Consider the following 18067-nt stretch of genomic DNA (forward strand, 5'->3'; position numbering starts at 1 on the left):
ATTCTTCTAACAAAGAAATTAACAACACCATCATATGTATCTTAAAGGGAAAACTTTTTAATAGTTAAGGCTTAAAGTAAATACTACCAGTCAAGGAAAGAGTGAAAGCAATCATCGAAAAATGATTTTTTAATAGTCTACAATACATCGACCACATGACAAAGATGTAATACGCGCCAAAGTTTTATAAAAGTATTTTCACCTCAGTACCTACCAACCGAATACATACTTCTAAGCCACGCAGGGCAACAAATTCAATGCCACGATCCTTTCAAAATCCCTGCAACCTTCCTCCTATATATATATGGTGTTGAGTTCCCTGTATAAAAACCTGTATCCGTTGGGGTGGTGATAATATAAGAAAATAAAGATACTAAATTTTGCCCTGTATATATGGATTTTAATGTGACAAGATCAGGTCATGGGCTGGTTCCGCCTTCACAGCCAACGCCATCTGCTGAAGTTCTTGATCTCTCAGTTATTGATAGACAGCCAGTCCTACGTTGTAATGCTCGAACCCTGCATGTATTCAGCCATGGAAGTGCAGCTACAGCAGCAGCAGCCAGTCCAGCTCAAGTCATTCGACAGGCTTTTGCCAAGGCATTGGTCCCTTATTATCCTTTGGCTGGAAGGCTGAAATTAGGTTCGACCGACCACCCAAGGCTTCAGATTGAGTGTTCTGGAGAAGGGATTTGGTTGGTGGAGGCTAATGCTGATTGTAGCCTTGCAGAATTGGATTATTTTGAACATGTGATGTCCATTTCCATTGATACAATTGATCGACTTCTACCACCTCCTCCTCCTCCAGCTGATGGTCTACATCCACTCGTCCTAGTGCAGGTAATTTAATTGCAAATGAAGTTTAATCAAGAGATTAATTAGGGATCCAAATGAAATTCATCAGGTTAAGTCACTTCGGAATTTTGACTAAATTCGTCAATTTACGTCGTCATATTCACGCTTTGTTGTAAATTCTTGACGATTCAGTTATCATTTTGGCGAATTGCTTCAAATCCAGCTCAAGTAGTAGCGGGAAAATCAACCAACCGAGCATGAGATTCTCAATTCGACTTTTAAGTTGGAATCCTTCCCCTTTCACCCAGCCCATTTGTAAAACCTCAAAAAAAAAGAAAAGAAATTTTTTTTTTACCTGAAATCTTACTCTACACATTAAGGTGTCATGTCAATGATTTTAAAAGTTTAAAAAAGCTTTCAATTAAGTAGAGAAATATGATTGAGGAACCAATTTGAAAATATTTTCTTTTTTCTACTGAAATACTTTTTGGATTTTATTATTATTTTTTTTTTACTGCTACGATTTCCAGATAACACAATTTTCATGCAACGGGTTCGTGATGGGCCTGACATTCTGCCACGCAATTTGTGATGGGCTGGGAGCTGCACAATTCGTGAAAGCAGTCGGTGAGATGGCCAGAGGAGCTGAGAAGCCCAGCATCGCACCATCATGGAACAGGGATTTGATCCAATCTCCATCACTTGAAACTCATCTCAGATCATTCCGCAGCATCCTGCCACCCCTTCCCCCACCTATTCCTCCATACCAATTGGAACATGTTACCTTGGACATGCCCTCGGATGAAGTCAACAGGCAAAAACAAAAATTCCAAAATCAAACAGACGGCCAAAAATGCTCCGCCTTCGACATAGTAGCAGCCAATTTTTGGAGGCATCGAACGCGCGCCATTAGCGACAGCTTGAAGGAGAATGACGAATTGAAGCTCGTCTTTTTTGCAAATTGTCGTCACCACTTGAGCCAACCCCTTCCCCGAGGCTTCTACGGTAACTGTTTTTTCCCAGTTACCGTTACAGCCTCGTGCGGAATGCTCAAACGGGCATCCATGGTGCGTGTGGTGAAAAATATTCAAGAGGCCAAGGCCGGTCTAGCAAGCGAATTTGCCAAGTGGATGAACGGTGGGGTCCAGGATGTGGACCCCTTTTTACCCCCTCCTCTCTATACAACATTGTTCCTTTCGGAGTGGGGCCGGCTTGGTTTTAACGAAGTTGACTATGGATGGGGCCCCCCTGTCCAGGTTGTTCCGATACAGGGCTCCGGCGTCATTCCTGTTGGCATTGTGGGTTCCTTACCTTCTTCCAAGGGACCAGGCATCCGGCTTATGACGTGGTGCGTCCAGAAGGCCCATCTCCAGCCCCTGGCTAGCTGGTCCACGGGCCTGGATGACTGACTAATGAAGATTAATCAAAATGCTCAAAATGATTATAAACGTACCGCACGGGATTAAAAAGAGTGACCATAACTCTTCGACTTTGGGTTTGGGTGAAAAAAGTCGGTTGGTTTCTAGGGCATGGGCCCATAATCAAGAAATAATTTCACTCCATTTGTGGAAAGGAAATTCAGATGGACAACCTTTTTGTGTTGCTCTTCAATTGGTTAAATGATGGGGTATTCGTTTTACCTAATATATAAAAAGGTTGGTGAATGTTTTATTGGAAATTATTGGTCCATAATCATGTGAAGAGAACGCCTGTAAAAAGGATGGCCTTTCGGCCGGTACATTGAATGAGTCAAGTGGTGAATGCAACGGACCAAACTAGCCCCTTTTAGCAAGACAAAGATGCAAGTCCTTTTTTTTTTTTTGCCATGCCTTGTTTGGAATTGCAAATGTTTGTGGAAAAATGTGGAGAGTATAGTTTTTAGGAAATACTTTACTCTCGACGCATTTTTCAATTAGCTTTTTACTTTATACGCATTATATTTTAAACAAAATACTACCATTATTTCTACAGAAACTCTGTAGAAAGAGTTGAAGAAAATGCAATCCAAACGGTTTTGTTAACTAGTTATAATTAAACACTCACAAAGCATACTCCTATGTTGTTTCCTCTAACAGCCATGATGATGTCAAGCATAAACTCCCAACCCACTCTCTTCCCCCTCATCGAATCAGCCAGCCCCGGCATACCGATGGTATTCATTTCGAAGGAACTTTCGTTAAATCCTTCTAGAACCATGGAAGCGAAGCTGGAAAACGTTGACCACAAATGTTAATAATAATAATAATGTTATACTGATTAAATGCAGGAAACGACTTGGAAGAAGAGAATTGTCTTTTCCCTTACTTTTATTGATTGCAGATGACCTTTTTTCAGTTGCCACTTGCCGCTAGAATCGTAGACAAAAAGCAAATGATCTCATCTTTGTTGGCTTTTCCACCTTTAAGTGAAAAGTAAAGCCGACCGAGTAACATCGGTAATAAAAAATGAATAAATCAAGAGGTCTGAGGTGCCATTTTCTGATTATGTTTTATCGAAAATAAAAAAAAATTTGACCATCATCTTGTAACGCACATGATGAAGATATGGATCCTTTTTTCGTAATTCTGTTTATAGGGGAAAAAAAAGAAAAAGAAAATTCATCATTGACAATTTGGTGGGAAATTTAAAACCAACTTTTGGGGAGAGTAATCTGTACTCAAATACACGTCAATCATCAATCCTAGCCTTAGTAGAATCATACTTTTTAAACTAAAAGGGCCTTAAATATAAGTCAAGAGTGAATAAAAAAAATTTGAAATCAATTTTTTTTTTAGAAAAATTTTTGGGGGAAGAAAAAAGTTGATCTGGATATGTATTACAGAAATATATATTTCCTTTTTTTTTTTTTTTGGCCAAGAAATGACCCTCAAAACCAGCTCTTAGCTTCAAGAAACTGCCATAACCAGGTGATTCCGGTTAGGTATGACCAACGCCGGCCTGCTTTTGCTTGCGATAAGCACTCGATGATAACAACTCTTCTTCTTCTCGAATTTGGCCTACATCTTTTGGTCGATTATGGAACATCCTCAGTCAACAAAGAAATGAACGATCTGGGTCGAGTCAAAATTTATGGATTTTATGTGTTACCAAATTTTCATGATTACAAGTACATTTGAAAAAATGAATGCAATCCCTTTCATTTATAGAGAGTAGAAACTGCAGATAGTTTGAATTTAGAGGCTGCCTCTGACATTAAATCATGAATGTATTGTTGATGTGTCTGAAGGTTTGTTTGGATTGCTTCATATTTCTCCAATTTTATTTGCTTACATCATCTTTACAATTTTCAATACATCTTTTTATCTTTCCAATATCTTTTTATCTCACATACATCATATCACAAAAAGTGTTACAATAAAAATATCCCAAATAATCTCAAATAACTTACAATCCAAACAGACTCTTTAAAGTTAACTGATGAGCCGTTCATGTTTCGGAAGAGGGACTCCGCAGGCCAATGAAATTTGGCCGAGCAAAAGCGTGGGAGAAAAAAGTGTCCTCACATTTCCCATGTCTTTATATTTCGAATTTTTGTCATGCTGGTAATTTGGAGGCTTATCTAAAACAGCTAACGGTGACAACCGTCCCCATCATTTACTTAGTCATTATTAGTTTTGTGTCATGGAAAGGACCCAAAATTCTTCCTTTGCTCCAATCTCATTATTAGATTTTTTTTTTTTTTTTTGGTCTCCGTTATCTTTTGAAAGTTTGTATACGACAAAACTCGTCTGAATCGCCATTTGTCAGGGCTCTTCGCCCGTAAGTTCCTCTAGACCACTCATGTAATTAGTGGCAGAGAGTAATTAAAATTTTAAATAGTTGGGGAACCACTGTGTAATTTTATCAAGTCAGAATGATGGAGTGCTGCTTTCTCCTCCTTACCTGAATGAATTGTTTGGGGAACCACAATAATCTTTAGATCAACAAAGGAATCTATCAATTAATCCACCCCATGCTTTGCAGTTTAGTAAGGGCGACTAACTTAAAAAGTCGTCCGAGCCATGTGCTCTATTTGAGGACTAAACTGCATCTTAACGAATGGTAGATAGGCTTATTGGCAAGAGGACAAGGATTTCTTCAGATGCCTAGCTTTTGATTAGGAGAACAATTTAGGGTAGATTTGTAAGTGGAATGGTTGGATTAACCTTAATCGTTGTCGAGATGAACTTCAGCTGTCCTCTGTATTTGACTTTGGTAATAGGGTGGGAAATTTCCCGAATACATGCGACGTATGACACTTTAACAGCTTCTCATTCTTTCTTCCTCTTTCTTTATATATATATATATATATATATATATATATATATATATATGTAGATATGTGTGTGTATCGTTCCGCAATTATAAGAGACTGCTGACTTCCAAGTTCCAATAATTCATACCTGAACGGTTCCAATTATTCATACCTGGGATGAGAATTATCGTAAAAATCAGCTTAATGAAAAACCAGAAAATTATTCGGACTTCTCCTCAGTCCAATATACGTATGTATATATACCAATCATACAACCCAGCTTGTATTTCTTGATTCCTGCAAGCTGGAACATGTGATGCACGTTTTGTCCTAGCATCTTCTGCAGTTCCACTTTTCCTTTTTTGTTAATGGTGGTGTAGTATCATGTACCCCCCACTGTGACAAATCTTCATTCTGGAGCTTTAATCTGATTTCTTTCCTAAGTAAGTATCGTTGTAAAAATTGATGTGTCAACATAAATTGGCTACCACTGTATATAGTGGGGTGGAAGGTCAAGGGTTCAAACCTTGCCTCCCATCAATGTGACTCAATATGAGGAGTGTTCTAAATCCATGCGGGTGAGTGGTGGTGCACCCGTCTGGTCAGATGATGGTTAAATCCCCGCCAGGTTCCCCTGACTCAATTGGCCCACTCCCTAGAGTCGCTTCCCTTAAAAAAATAAGTCCCCCCCTTAGGAGTAGGAGTAGACTATGCTAGGCTAGAAGTTGTCGCTAGTGGAAAAAAAGAAAAACATAAATTGGCTCAGTTGACAAACACGAGTTATTTTTTCTCACAAAAAATTATGTGTTTAAATCTTGTCGTTAAAATGTTAGAATTATGTTAGCAGACAATTTATAAAAATATCTATAGATGACATATGATCTCGAAATCATGTCCTGTCTTGCATTGGTGACCACCGGGCCCAATTCATCCAAACAACATTTTATTACAGATATAAAAAAAAAAGTGTAAAAGTTCATGTGGGGATGCTGCGGGCCACCAGGAACGTTCGTCCTGTCTCCCGCAAACAATATGGGATGCATATTTATTTATTTTTCCTTTTCCAACCAGGGAGAAGCTTATATGGATAAGTACGAAATGCATGAAAATTATAGATTGAAAACTGCGTTTTATTCAAAGTCACGTCCACCTAAAACAGCCATTACCCAGTCGTATTACCATATCAACTTCCAAACTACAATATGGATAGCTAAATTTTGTTAAATAATAATAATATTTCGTTTGTATCATAAACACATTTCTCAATTTATCTTTTAATATTTTTTTATTAATATTTTATTTTACATACATCATAATCATACAAAAAAATATTACAGCAATTATTTCAAATAATACTCTCTATCCAAACACACTAGCTTCGCTTAGCTTAGATTTTTTTTTTTTTTAGCGTGTTTAGAAAATTATTACTGCACTCATTTCTACAAATGTAAATGTGACATAGAAGAATAGTTAAAATATGTGTTTGAAATTAATTTCTTAAAAACATGAAGAAACAACCCAAACCTCTTACTAATTAATGTAGAAAAACATTTCTTGCCATCGCACGCATGGGTGCCCTTTTTGTTGGAGAGAACATGCATAATTTTGTGCTTTACAAGTGGGCTTTGACGTCGGTCCCACACCACTTTCCTCCCTGAAGCAATGCAAAGGGTTTACGTATATCTTCATCCATTAACAGAATGATATGACAGCATGCCATGCATTTCCACGCTTTTCTATATATATATATATATATAGAGAGAATTAATTTATTAAAAGCCCAATAATAATTTCTTTTTCCTTTTTATTCCTGTACAATAAATGATTTTGCTCATTTGCCTTGTTCTCTCACAATATAAGGCTCATGCACTCCCTATATCTAAACAAACTATAAGCTAGTACATGATTAATCATTCATGCACATCAAGGATCTTTAGTACTGATTGAGATTATATTATGTCTCATCCACTAAAGAATTTTTTTTTATAAAAAAAATACGTGTGAACGCTCGCTGGCACAATGATGTTCGTGCAATGGATCGGACTTTATAAGAAGGACTTTCATTATCAAATGGAGAATTATTGAAGCCCTAACCACTCCACAAGAAAAGTGATTTCTCCTTCGAATCTTCAACAAACGTCCCACGTTTGGATTGCTATTTTTTGAAAAAATAAATTGTAAAGATTTCTGATGTAGTATTTGACATAAACAGATAACTGAAAAATGTGTCGACAAAAAACGTAAAAATTACGTGCGCGTGTTTCTTCTTAAACAAGGAAAAAATTTCATGGCAAGAGATACGCGGTAGAAATTTCAAGTTGATCAATTATTAGCCACATAAAGTTTTTACCATACATCAGAAGCTAGGTGTTATAGAGTGACGAGACTTTAATTAATTTCTAATAATGTTTTACGTTGACTTTTATCCCAATTAATTACCAGACTAATTAAGCCCTCCGGATATGTTAGTTAATTAATTAATTTCATGCGATGCGAATACAATACTCTCGTATCATCAGTCATCACCAAAATATTTTCATTGTCAATACTCTGCAAAGACTTTTTATCATGGTTGACCACAAGCTGCAGGGGGTTCGCAAATGTATTATACCGCCAATTCATTTAGTTCCCCGTTATGAAATCTAAATTTAAAAAAGAACAAGTCTACGAAGATGTTTTACTTTTTGTTCTTTAACTCTAAAAAAAAACCTGTAATGGCAAGTTGAGGTATATATGCAGACACAATAAGTTGATTGGGCCTACGCGGCGCGGGATATCGAAATTCTTTGAACTTTATAACAGTTCTCTTCTAAACTCAGGAATTAGGCACGAAAGCACGTATAATGATATACATATTGATTAGTCAACATTGACCAAGTTATTTGAGGTTACTCCGGTCAAAAAAAAAAAGAAGCTATTTGAGGTTACTCCGGAAATTTAGGGTCCGTTCGCGTTGTTACTTTCTGAAATTTTTTTTAAAAAATGTATTGTAAATATTTGATGTATGTCAGATATATAATTAAAAAATATGTTCATAAAAAATGTAAAATTTTTTGAAGAAAAATGGCTTTCCCATACAAATTATTATTAAGTAGACGGAAAATTCAGAATTTATTCAGATATACGACACGTGCTGCACATAAACATGGAAAAAAAATATATATATATAAGATATATTTGTTCCTTAACACAGATAGAGAACCAAAGCATGTGTATAGAATAGAGGTCTATATGTAAATCCTACAAACAAATTGATATTAGATATTTGGATGCACTATTAGATTAGTTTAAGTACTTGAATGCTTGATTCGTGTAAACTACAAAATGAGACGCATTAACTCTTGCAACCACCTTGCAATCATGTGACTGTTTGGATACTATCATCATCTGCCAAAACATTTGATTGAAAATAAATATATTTTTTTTAAAAATTTTCGAATCATATTTTATCTCACGTAAATTACACCATAAAAAAATATTATTTCAAAAAAAAATTCAAATAACATCCTATTCAAACAAGCAACAAGGCTCCCAAGTCCCGTCTTTGTTGAGACCAAATCAATAATGTAGGATGGCATTTCTTCGTTTTTGGGGCAAGGAATGGCGTTTTTGGTAAACACTCCTATATTGAATGATTTCCAATTGAGATACATGTTCAACAACTTCTAGCTCCTAGAGATGGAAATTGACAGTATATAATACAAAGTATTAGCAGATAGGAGCATGCAAGACAAAATTTATTTATTTTTTCCCCGGATGAAGGAGCACGCAAGACTTTAATTCTAGTATATCCTCAAGCAAAAATAATTTTAAAAAAAAAGAAAAATAGCAACAATAAAATCAAAGTCAGAGAGACAAAAATTGTCAGGAAATATTTTATTTAGGATGACCTGTACAGTGGCAACTTGGCATGTGATTTCTTCTTTTGAGAAACCAAGAGAGAGAGGAGACCTTCCCTGGACTCGTATTCCATTCCCACCGGAAGAGAAAAAAAAAAAAAAAAAAAGATTTCAAGCAATACTACAACGACTAATCAAATCAAAGTCTGCCAACAGCGCAGTTTCCAAGCAATGCGCTCTCTTAATAAGTTTCTCTATAGAGCGTGCGACCAAACCCAAAGCTCATTCAAACTTCTCAATCCGACCATATATATTTTACTCATCATCTCTCTCTGCCTCTTCAACTAATTCTATATTCTATTCACCCCAGGAGAAGCCTTTAGCCCATCCTCGGCTGCTTCTTCAAGAAAAATAGGAAAAAGAAAAAAGGAGACCCCCCCCCCCCCCCCGGCCCCAAACACACACAAACACGCATTATTGATTCCTTCTTCATTTTTCCTAACCATAGCCACCTCCAGCCATCTTCCTCCTCCATCCCATCTCTGGTTGGATAGCTCATTAGTCAGATGGGATTGTTTCTGACAGCAAGAATCAGCAAAGTATTCATCTTTCTTTGCTGTCTGCTGGCCATTTCTGAAGCTGATAAACTCAAAACTTTTAGTAAACAGTATGGGAACACCTTTAATCAGACTGACAGTGAGTACTTCATGGTTGAAGCGCCAGCAATGATCAGCAATGGAGCCCTTCAGGTAACCCCTGATAGCCTATCAGATGACTTCAGCAAAGCAAATAAATCAGGAAGAATCCTCCTGAAACAGTCCTTTAAGCTGTGGAATGATGGTGATGACATCCCATCCAATGAAACCAGGGTTGCCTCTTTCAACTCCTCATTTCTTGTCAACCTGTATCCGGCTAATAATTCGTCAGGTGAAGGCCTCACATTCTTGATTGCTCCCGGCCTGGATTTGCCTCCACCCAACAGTTTTGGCCAGTTTCTTGGCTTGACAAATGCTACAACTGATGGAAACTCCAGCAACAAAATAGTTGCGGTCGAGCTCGATACATTCAAGCAAGACTTTGATCCTGATAACAATCATGTAGGCCTCGATATTAATGGTGTCCGATCTAATATATCTGCATCCTTGACGCCCCATGGCATAACTCTTGTTCCGCCTGCTCCTAACGCAAGCTTCCATAACGTATGGGTAGAATATGATGGGGTCAAGAAGATCATTGAAGTCTACATTGCAGAACAAGAAAAACAAAATGGGTCGACCCCTCCTCACCCGAGCTCACCTATAATAAGATCGCATCTTGACTTGAGGGGCGTTCTGAATCAGGATTCCTATTTCGGGTTCTCTGCTTCTACTGGGAACACTGCTGAGCTCAACTGTGTACTGCGTTGGAATTTAACAATTGAGTACTATCATGAAGAAAACCAATGGCTGAGGATTGTTCTTGGGGCGGGAGTACCAGGGCTGGTGCTGCTGCTGGTGGGGGCAGCTTGGTTGGGATACTATTTCCATAAAAGGCGAGTCGAACGATCGAAATCAAACATTCTTGGAGCGCTCAAGAGCCTGCCTGGAAGTCCGAAGGAGTATGAGTTTAAAGAATTGAAGAAGGCTACCAATAGTTTTGATGAGAAACACAAGCTTGGACAAGGGGGTTACGGTGTTGTGTACAAAGGATTCTTGACCAGTGAAAATTTGGAAATTGCTGTTAAGTGGTTTTTGAGGGATAACATCAAGGGTCAAGATGATTTTCTTGCTGAGCTTACTATAATTAATCGTCTTCGGCATAAGCATCTTGTTAAATTGCTAGGTATGTCTTTCGCACCTTTGCTTAATTATGCATCAATATTGCATTTAACTTGCATCTTTGTCTATTGGCCTCATGACAACACTGATTGATTTAAGCGGCTTTTGAGAATCTTACTCATGTTTCATCCTTCCATTGATGCATTACTTTTTTCATGGATGCTAATAGATACTTGATCGCTTCGATGTAGATGTATAATAATTGTTCCCGACTGCTGATTGTCAACTTCAATGGGATTAAAACTATTCCATGCTTTTTGATTTCTTATACTGCTGATTACTGTACAGAACAAGTTTAGTGAACTGCTTTAATTAGATAAGTGTCTGAGAGTTGTGGTTGATGAAGTTTGTTCACTAATCTAATTTATCATCAGTCTCAATCTGATGAGTTCATGGTACAAATTAGTCAATTAATTTGTCGTCAAGACCAATAACTTGGACTACATCACAATGGATGGAATACAACTCTCAAGTGATAGAGAAGAAAAAAAAAAAAAAAAAACTTTTCAAAGGAAAGGGATTAGCGAAACTTCCCATAAGCTCTTCTTTTGGGTGATTTCAAGAATGTCTGCAAGGATTTGCATGCAGATGTAAACTGATTAGAAATAGAGAGGGGTGGGGGATTTTGAAGTGGTTTTCATTTTTGGAATTGTTAGTATTGAATTTAGCCCTGTACCCAAGATTTGCCCTTCTACTTAGTATCCTTTCCATTTTATCTTTTTGGCTGATTCTATCCATCAATAACCAAACATTTGGACCCCTACTGCGTCTAAAATGGCACGTTCAGATCATTAATTATCTACGACAACGAGAGTCTCAATCTTGTAGTTGTAGGCCATTCTTCCTATCCATTTTCCTTTGATTATTATCCGGGGTCATCCCTTGATGCTGTGTCCTAAATATCTCCTTCGATTTTGTATAAAAGAACCAAAAGACCCAAAAAAGAAAATAGACAAAAGAAAAAACATCTTAATCACATAGGCATGGCCGCCAGTCGACCAACAAAGTCTACTGGACCCGCGTGATGAATTGAGTAATTTCTTGACAACGATTAGCGAAGGAATGCTAAGCAGCTTGCGTCACAGCTGCTGTCGTGCTAAATACATCATGGAAAATAAGTGAACGTCTAGTGGCGTTATTTTCCTCTTTTTTTTTTTTTGGAGAAGACAAAATTTAGATCCCGGAAATGACGTTAAACTTCAGCATTAAGCTTGGTTAAGTTCATGGTGCCTCCTTGCACATAAACAACATACAGATGACAGCAGCAGCATTGAGTATGGCCTGCAAATTTTTTTTTTTTTTTTTTTAACAGGGGTATCCTTTCTGTGATGTCGCTCGAAGCCAACACCCCCAAAAAACGGACGCAAGTCTTAAACCAAAGAAACATAGGACAGATGGCTATTTGATTTCTTTTTTAGTTTATCTTTGAGAAAATTGTCAAAAATTCTTTCGAGGACAAACAAGTAAATGGGATTATCTTCATACGTGTAGATTATCAAGAACAAAACCACAAACAGGAGATATTTACATATATTTACTCCGGTTGCATTGCAGGATGGTGTCACAAGAATGGGAAGCTGCTACTCGTATACGAGTACATGCCCAAAGGCAGCTTGGACCAGCATCTCTTTGTTGGGCAGGACAAACCCACATTGAGCTGGAACCTTCGCTACAAGATCGTGTCTGGTGCGGCCTCAGCTCTGCACTATCTTCATAATGAATATGAGCAAAGGGTGGTGCATCGTGATCTCAAAGCCAGCAACATTATGCTCGACTTCAACTTCAACGCTCGACTAGGAGACTTTGGATTGGCGCGAGTCCTTGAAAATGAAAAGACGTCTTATCACGAGGCTGAGGGCATTCCGGGCACGATTGGATATATTGCGCCTGAGTGTTTCCACACTGGGACGGCAACACAACAATCGGACGTTTATGCATTCGGGGCAGTCTTGTTGGAAGTAGTGTGCGGGCAGCGCCCGGGAACCAAGATTGCTGGTTGCAATGGTTTGGCAGAGTGGGTATGGTTCTTGCATCGCGATGGCCTCCTGCTCCGAGCTGTTGATGAGAAGCTAGGGGAAGACTATGTTGCCGAAGAAGCTGAGAGACTCTTGCTACTGGGGCTGGCTTGTTCACATCCTATAGCCAGTGAGAGGCCTAAAACACAAGCCATACTACAGATTATATCAGGATCGGTGCCACCACCGAATGTGCCACCTTTCAAGCCAGCATTTGTTTGGCCTGCAATGGTCCCGGTTGATATAGATTCTAGGACAACAACGGGCACTACGACGTCCATTACAAATTCCCACTTCAACTCAGAATGGAGTCAGCAGTACCTCAGCAGGGAGAGCTACGCAGGATACAGCGACCACTCCATGGTGTAGTTTCTTTTTTTTTTTTTTTTTCCTTTCTTGTAAAAAACGACTGCCAATGGAGGACCGTGCCTTCTTCTTCTGTGCTTATTATTATTTTTTTTTCCAATTTGTTTTGAGCCATCCTATATCTTTCTCCCCCCGTTTGGAGAGGAGATCTAAAGATTTCCAACCATTATCATCTTTTCCCTCTTTTTTTCTTCTATTTGTTTTACTAAAGTGAGAAGTTGAGGAGGAGTTTGTACCGTACATTAGTTCCATGCTCAGCGAAACTTGTACTTAAATAGTTGTAAATGCTTTCAAGTTTCATCTATCAGCTTGTATACTAGCCTGGATCAGCAATTCATCTTTTAAATTGTTGGGAGTATTTTGTACCACATTTAATAGTCTTCATTCGGTGTAATCAATCAACAACTTTAATATCACATGACCCTATTACTAGCAATTTGAGGGAACATAAATTTACTAACAATTTGATTTCAAAAGGTTGATCGGCAATATGTAAGCATGTTACCGTCCCGTACAAGGTGCACCATAAATCAAATTTGCCGTAGAATATGCTACCAAAGAAGAGATCAAACTTTCTAGCTTTCACGCGACATTGAGGAATTGCCAGAAAGTCCTTGCGGGAATCAGTCTGTTTGTTTCGTTTGAAAAAAGGCAGGACCCTACAGCCAATCTTCCCAGGGGACCCAGGTTTAGTTGGGAATAAGAGACCACCTCCCGTGAATTCTTTTAGCTTTTAGATGGCTTTTCATCTGACTCGTGGGCTACTAACCTTTCTTTCTTTCTTTCTTTCTTTTTCTTCAGGTTTACCTTTCTCTCTGGCCATCTCACTTCTGTAAGTTCCTTGAAAATACAAAGGTCTTGAACCTTTTACGAGAAAAAGCATATGATCGAAATGTTTACATGCTGAAAAACTGAACTGTTGTTAAGTAGATATATGGTGCAGACTCAACAAACTACTTACAAGATAAATGCTTTTGAACTGCTATACTAGATTGGTAAGCAAAAAATCTCTGCCTAAGCAGAACATAAGGGTAGCCGATCAGAGATAGAAAATGTGCAGGTCTTGAAAAGGAAAGTATTTCATACCAAACTTGATTGTCTTCATCCAGCGTGATGGAGAAGCGTTCTTCCCCAGCCTATTTAAAAACCAATTTAAAAGTATTAATTGTGAGTTTAAGAAACAAGCTACACAGAAAATGCAATAGCATAACAAAGTGATGTAGGCACGCAGCTTCATGCACCTTGAACTTCTGATTTACTTAGTTTGAGTACAGTAAATAGGTAGAAATGGATTTGACGTTTAAATTAGATGCATCCGTTCAGTGTCTTTGAACTTTAAGAACCCAGCGTCTTTATATGTTGGTTGTGTCCAGTCCAAGGTTAGTCAAACGATTAACATAGCAACTCTGAAGAAACTTTAAGCAAAGCTTGCTGAATTAGCTTTTGAAAAAGGACATAGATACAGCAGCCTAATCATAAAAGTATACAGCAACTGATGATGTGCTTGTTAAGTTTATGATCTTTTCTCAATGCACAACCACATCTTCAAACATACAACAGCTAAATAATTACTAGTAAACAGGAATAAACAGAATACACTAGTGCATTGGCAAATAAGACTGTCCCTGCAGAGATTTACTGTCAAGGAATTCTTCCCCTACCCAAAGATTCAGTATTGCCAGACATTCAGGAATCCTTCCCTTACCCAAATCAAATTCTGTCATCCATATCAAATACAGATTTTTTTTTTCTGAACCATGTTTGAATAGTGGTTCTCTCAAGTTGAATCTCCCAAATTTTTTATTCTCCCAATTATCATACAAACAAGAAGAATGCCTATAAGCCTCAGCAGGTTATGGTGTCGTAGCAGACAAGAAGCCAATGCCTTCAATTACTCTCTTGCATCACCATTACATTGGCATATCAATCAGCTTTCCAGGTAAAGAGGGTAAACCAATCCACAATTAATCACTTATTCTCCATGACATAGCAGCAAATGCAATATATGGCTATAATTCACACAACAGTCTGTATCGTTAAAACTAATCACACAACTAGGAAAGGACTAACCAGCAAATGTCCTTTAAGAGTACCACTTCCAAAACCAAAGGAGGCCACAGCATTTTTAGAATTTCTGTTGTCGTTAACATACACCACTTGCAAAGGCATCATAAGCCAAGGGAAGAATTCCTTCTCACAAACACAGAACCTCGAGCCTCTTTGAATCAGTGTCTTGCTATCAACAAATGCCCAATCTAGTCCAAAGTGCCTGCAAATTTTCTTACAATGTGAATTGGTTCCATCGTGTTACTAAGCTATCTTCATGTATATTGTACTTGTATAGTAGTAGGTGTGCTTTGTGAGTAGATGGTAGATATATTTACGAAAGGACGGACCTCCAACTCTGAAGAGCGACTATACCCTTCTCAAATGCATCAAAACCTGAACCAACTAAAGTGCGCGCATGATTAACTGAAAAACCATTTTTCCTAAGTTCACTGTCTCGCTGAACTGAGGATGCAGGCTCTGCAGTTTTTCCTCTGTATTTAGCCTCATAATTAAAGGTACCAGACCTAACAAGTACAGTCAAATGCATATCCGCTCCATTAAGAACAAAACAACAACCAAAAAAAGGTTGGGGGGAGGGGATTGTTTATATATTTGAAGTTCGAGAGGCAGTATGGTACTTGTTTATGCATGCTTTCTGATCTTCAGGAGATGGGCGAGCCCAGCTCAAGAAAATCATCTCTTTTCCTATAAACCAACAAAGTATATACAATTACGTAAACCAGAAAATCAACCATGTTAAACAAGAAAACGGGTTATTTAGGCATATATAGCAGCTTCTATTCGAAATTAATTCAACAGAATGCAGAACTGGATTTTCAGACAATTCACTTTAACACAAGAAAGAGTACGAGAGAGAGAGAGAGAGAGAGAGAGAGAGAGAGAATTTAACACTTTAATTAACTAAAAAGTGGTAATTTTAGCTAAAATGTGTTATTTCAGCATCAATTCCAGCTAAAATACCAGTTAAATTAACTGGAGGGAAGCAGCAAACTTCAGACGAGAGAAAATAATCTACTTACAAATTCTTTAATTGAACAAGTGAAGCTGCGACCCAGATGAAATCCCAGATCCAACGTAGGAATTAGGAGAACGCCGAACTGACCTTAAACTGGAAATCAAATTGAGGGCTTTTTTCTTGAAATTTGGATCCGAGGTGGGAAATGAAGGACGGGCGGCGGGAAAGGAAGAAGACCGGTCAGCAGCCGTTAAGACGCGCCGCTGGCGAGCCGCCAAGTGTTATTTTGATGGCGATTGGTCCAAATAGAGCTGGGCCGAGGAGCAAAATTTTTCACTTCAAAGTCCAAATATCTGGGCCAAATATTGGACTGAAAAGAATGTGTTCTAGAAGTGAATTCATTTGATTAGTAGGTTTTTTTCTCCTTTTTCTTCTTATTTTCTCGGGGAGTCTTGCCTTAAAAGTGGCGGACGGTGTCATCAAAGCCTAATAGCTGCTTATACTCTTTAACAAATTTTTAAGTCTGGCTTGTCTTTTATTCGACCCTAGCTCAAATGAGATTTTAGCAAAGGGAAATTTGAGTGGTGGCTTAATTGCAAGTTTTTTTTTTTTTAAATAATAACTAGTAGCTTAGCGTTCTTTTAACATTTTGTTCTAATCTTTGTTTTTATAGAACCCCTCTACATTTCAAGGTTCAGAAACAGCTAGTGCTAATTTAGTGTTGGAAAATGACAAATCTAAGTGCTAATGTCGAGAAATGAAATTAATATTCTTAAAAAAAAATCTCAAATACTTCTTAAACTCCTTAAATCTCAGAATTTTTGAGAAGTAGTCTAACTTTGTTTGGATTGCATTTTTTAGATTTTTTTGTAAAAAAAATTATTGTAACGATTTGATATATGTGAGATAAAAAAGTGATTGAAAATTGTATCCATGAAAAACACATAGTATTTTTTTTTTTTTTTTGAAAAAGTACAATCTAAACACACCCAATCCCAATATCGGCCATGTTTGGCAAGTGAGTGTTTGTCTAAAACTTGACTGTAGCTTACTGTAGAAATTTTTTAAAAATTTTTTAAAGTGTGTAAATTTATAAATATCTTGAAGTGTTATAATTTAAAAATTTTGAAAAATTTTTTAAAATTACTGTGCAGACAAACTTGACAAAAAACTTACCTGCCAAACAAGACCCATTCATTTCCGGTTAATATCCATCGCTCTTTTTGCCAGAAGAGGTAGTCCTTGCTTGGATGCTGGTTTAGAAGTCTCGAGAGGGATTGATTGATGTGTCTTGCCTCGATTACATCAATAGACCGCCTATTTGTCTTACATCCCACATCGACTTGCTCGAGGTGGACCAAGAGAGCAGCGTGCTATAAAAGGCGGCCTGGGGACTCCGTATCCCGCATCTTTGCGCTTGGGGCAATGACGCAGCTAGTGAGGTTCTAACCGAGGCGCGTCTATTGCTGGTTGAAAACTATTTCCAAACCCCCTCTTTGGCCTGGGTTTGGCCTGGGCCATCGAGAATTTCTGGAAGGGCTCCCTTCGGGGTAAAGCCCTACAATCCTAGTTTAAAACATTTGTATGTATTGTATAACATGACATGATTGATGATTGTCTGTCCTAATTTGATACGATCGTCTGTCTTAATTTTATAAGCATGGGAGGATGGGGTAAATTTGGCAGTGGGGAAACACCAGGTCGAACAGATGATGCTGCTGCATCTTAGGGTTTAGGTGGAAGAAAGGGTTGAAATTGTCATGCACAGTTAGACGGAGTAAATCACCTCTTATTTAGTATTTGGTCACAAAAAGTCAATTTTGCTAAAATTTGTTGAAGCCAAAACATTCTCAGGCATGGAGAGTCAGAGGTGGAAAGTGCAAATATATTGCAACGGGTTGTTGCAGGGTCTTGTCTAGTTGATTGGAAAAGTACATGTAACAAAATGGCCAAGACCATTGTCTGATTAAATCTCC

General features: G+C 38.0%; 3 protein-coding genes and 1 non-coding gene across 4 annotated transcripts; 3 read left to right on the plus strand and 1 right to left on the minus strand.

The window, feature by feature from the left end:
- Nucleotides 1-345: 345 nt before the first annotated feature.
- LOC113698555 (acyl transferase 4) lies at nt 346-2556 on the plus strand. The gene is made up of 2 exons (XM_027218420.2): nt 346-840; nt 1326-2556. The coding sequence occupies exons 1-2, from the start codon at nt 394-396 to the stop codon at nt 2202-2204; spliced, it is 1326 nt and encodes a 441-aa protein (XP_027074221.1). The 5' UTR covers nt 346-393; the 3' UTR covers nt 2205-2556.
- A 6586-nt stretch (nt 2557-9142) lies between these two features.
- On the plus strand, nt 9143-13424 carry LOC113699130 (probable L-type lectin-domain containing receptor kinase S.5). The gene is made up of 2 exons (XM_027219253.2): nt 9143-10689; nt 12240-13424. The coding sequence occupies exons 1-2, from the start codon at nt 9435-9437 to the stop codon at nt 13067-13069; spliced, it is 2085 nt and encodes a 694-aa protein (XP_027075054.1). The 5' UTR covers nt 9143-9434; the 3' UTR covers nt 13070-13424.
- A 526-nt stretch (nt 13425-13950) lies between these two features.
- LOC113699131 (UPF0548 protein At2g17695-like) lies at nt 13951-16444 on the minus strand. Its single transcript, XM_027219255.2, has 5 exons — nt 16156-16444; nt 15754-15820; nt 15463-15639; nt 15137-15335; nt 13951-14202 (listed from the first exon to the last, which is right to left on the minus strand). Exons 2-5 carry the CDS (start codon nt 15810-15812, stop codon nt 14020-14022), a joined length of 618 nt encoding a protein of 205 aa, XP_027075056.1. The 5' UTR covers nt 15813-15820; nt 16156-16444; the 3' UTR covers nt 13951-14019.
- Nucleotides 16445-17498: 1054 nt separating this feature from the next.
- On the plus strand, nt 17499-17649 carry LOC113700258 (U4 spliceosomal RNA). Its single transcript, XR_003450601.1, has one exon. It is a non-coding gene; the product is annotated as a U4 spliceosomal RNA (small nuclear RNA).
- The last annotated feature ends 418 nt before the right edge of the window (nt 17650-18067 follow it).

Source organism: Coffea arabica, chromosome 7c (genome assembly GCF_036785885.1).
Source record: "Coffea arabica cultivar ET-39 chromosome 7c, Coffea Arabica ET-39 HiFi, whole genome shotgun sequence".
Taxonomy (NCBI): domain Eukaryota; kingdom Viridiplantae; phylum Streptophyta; class Magnoliopsida; order Gentianales; family Rubiaceae; genus Coffea; species Coffea arabica.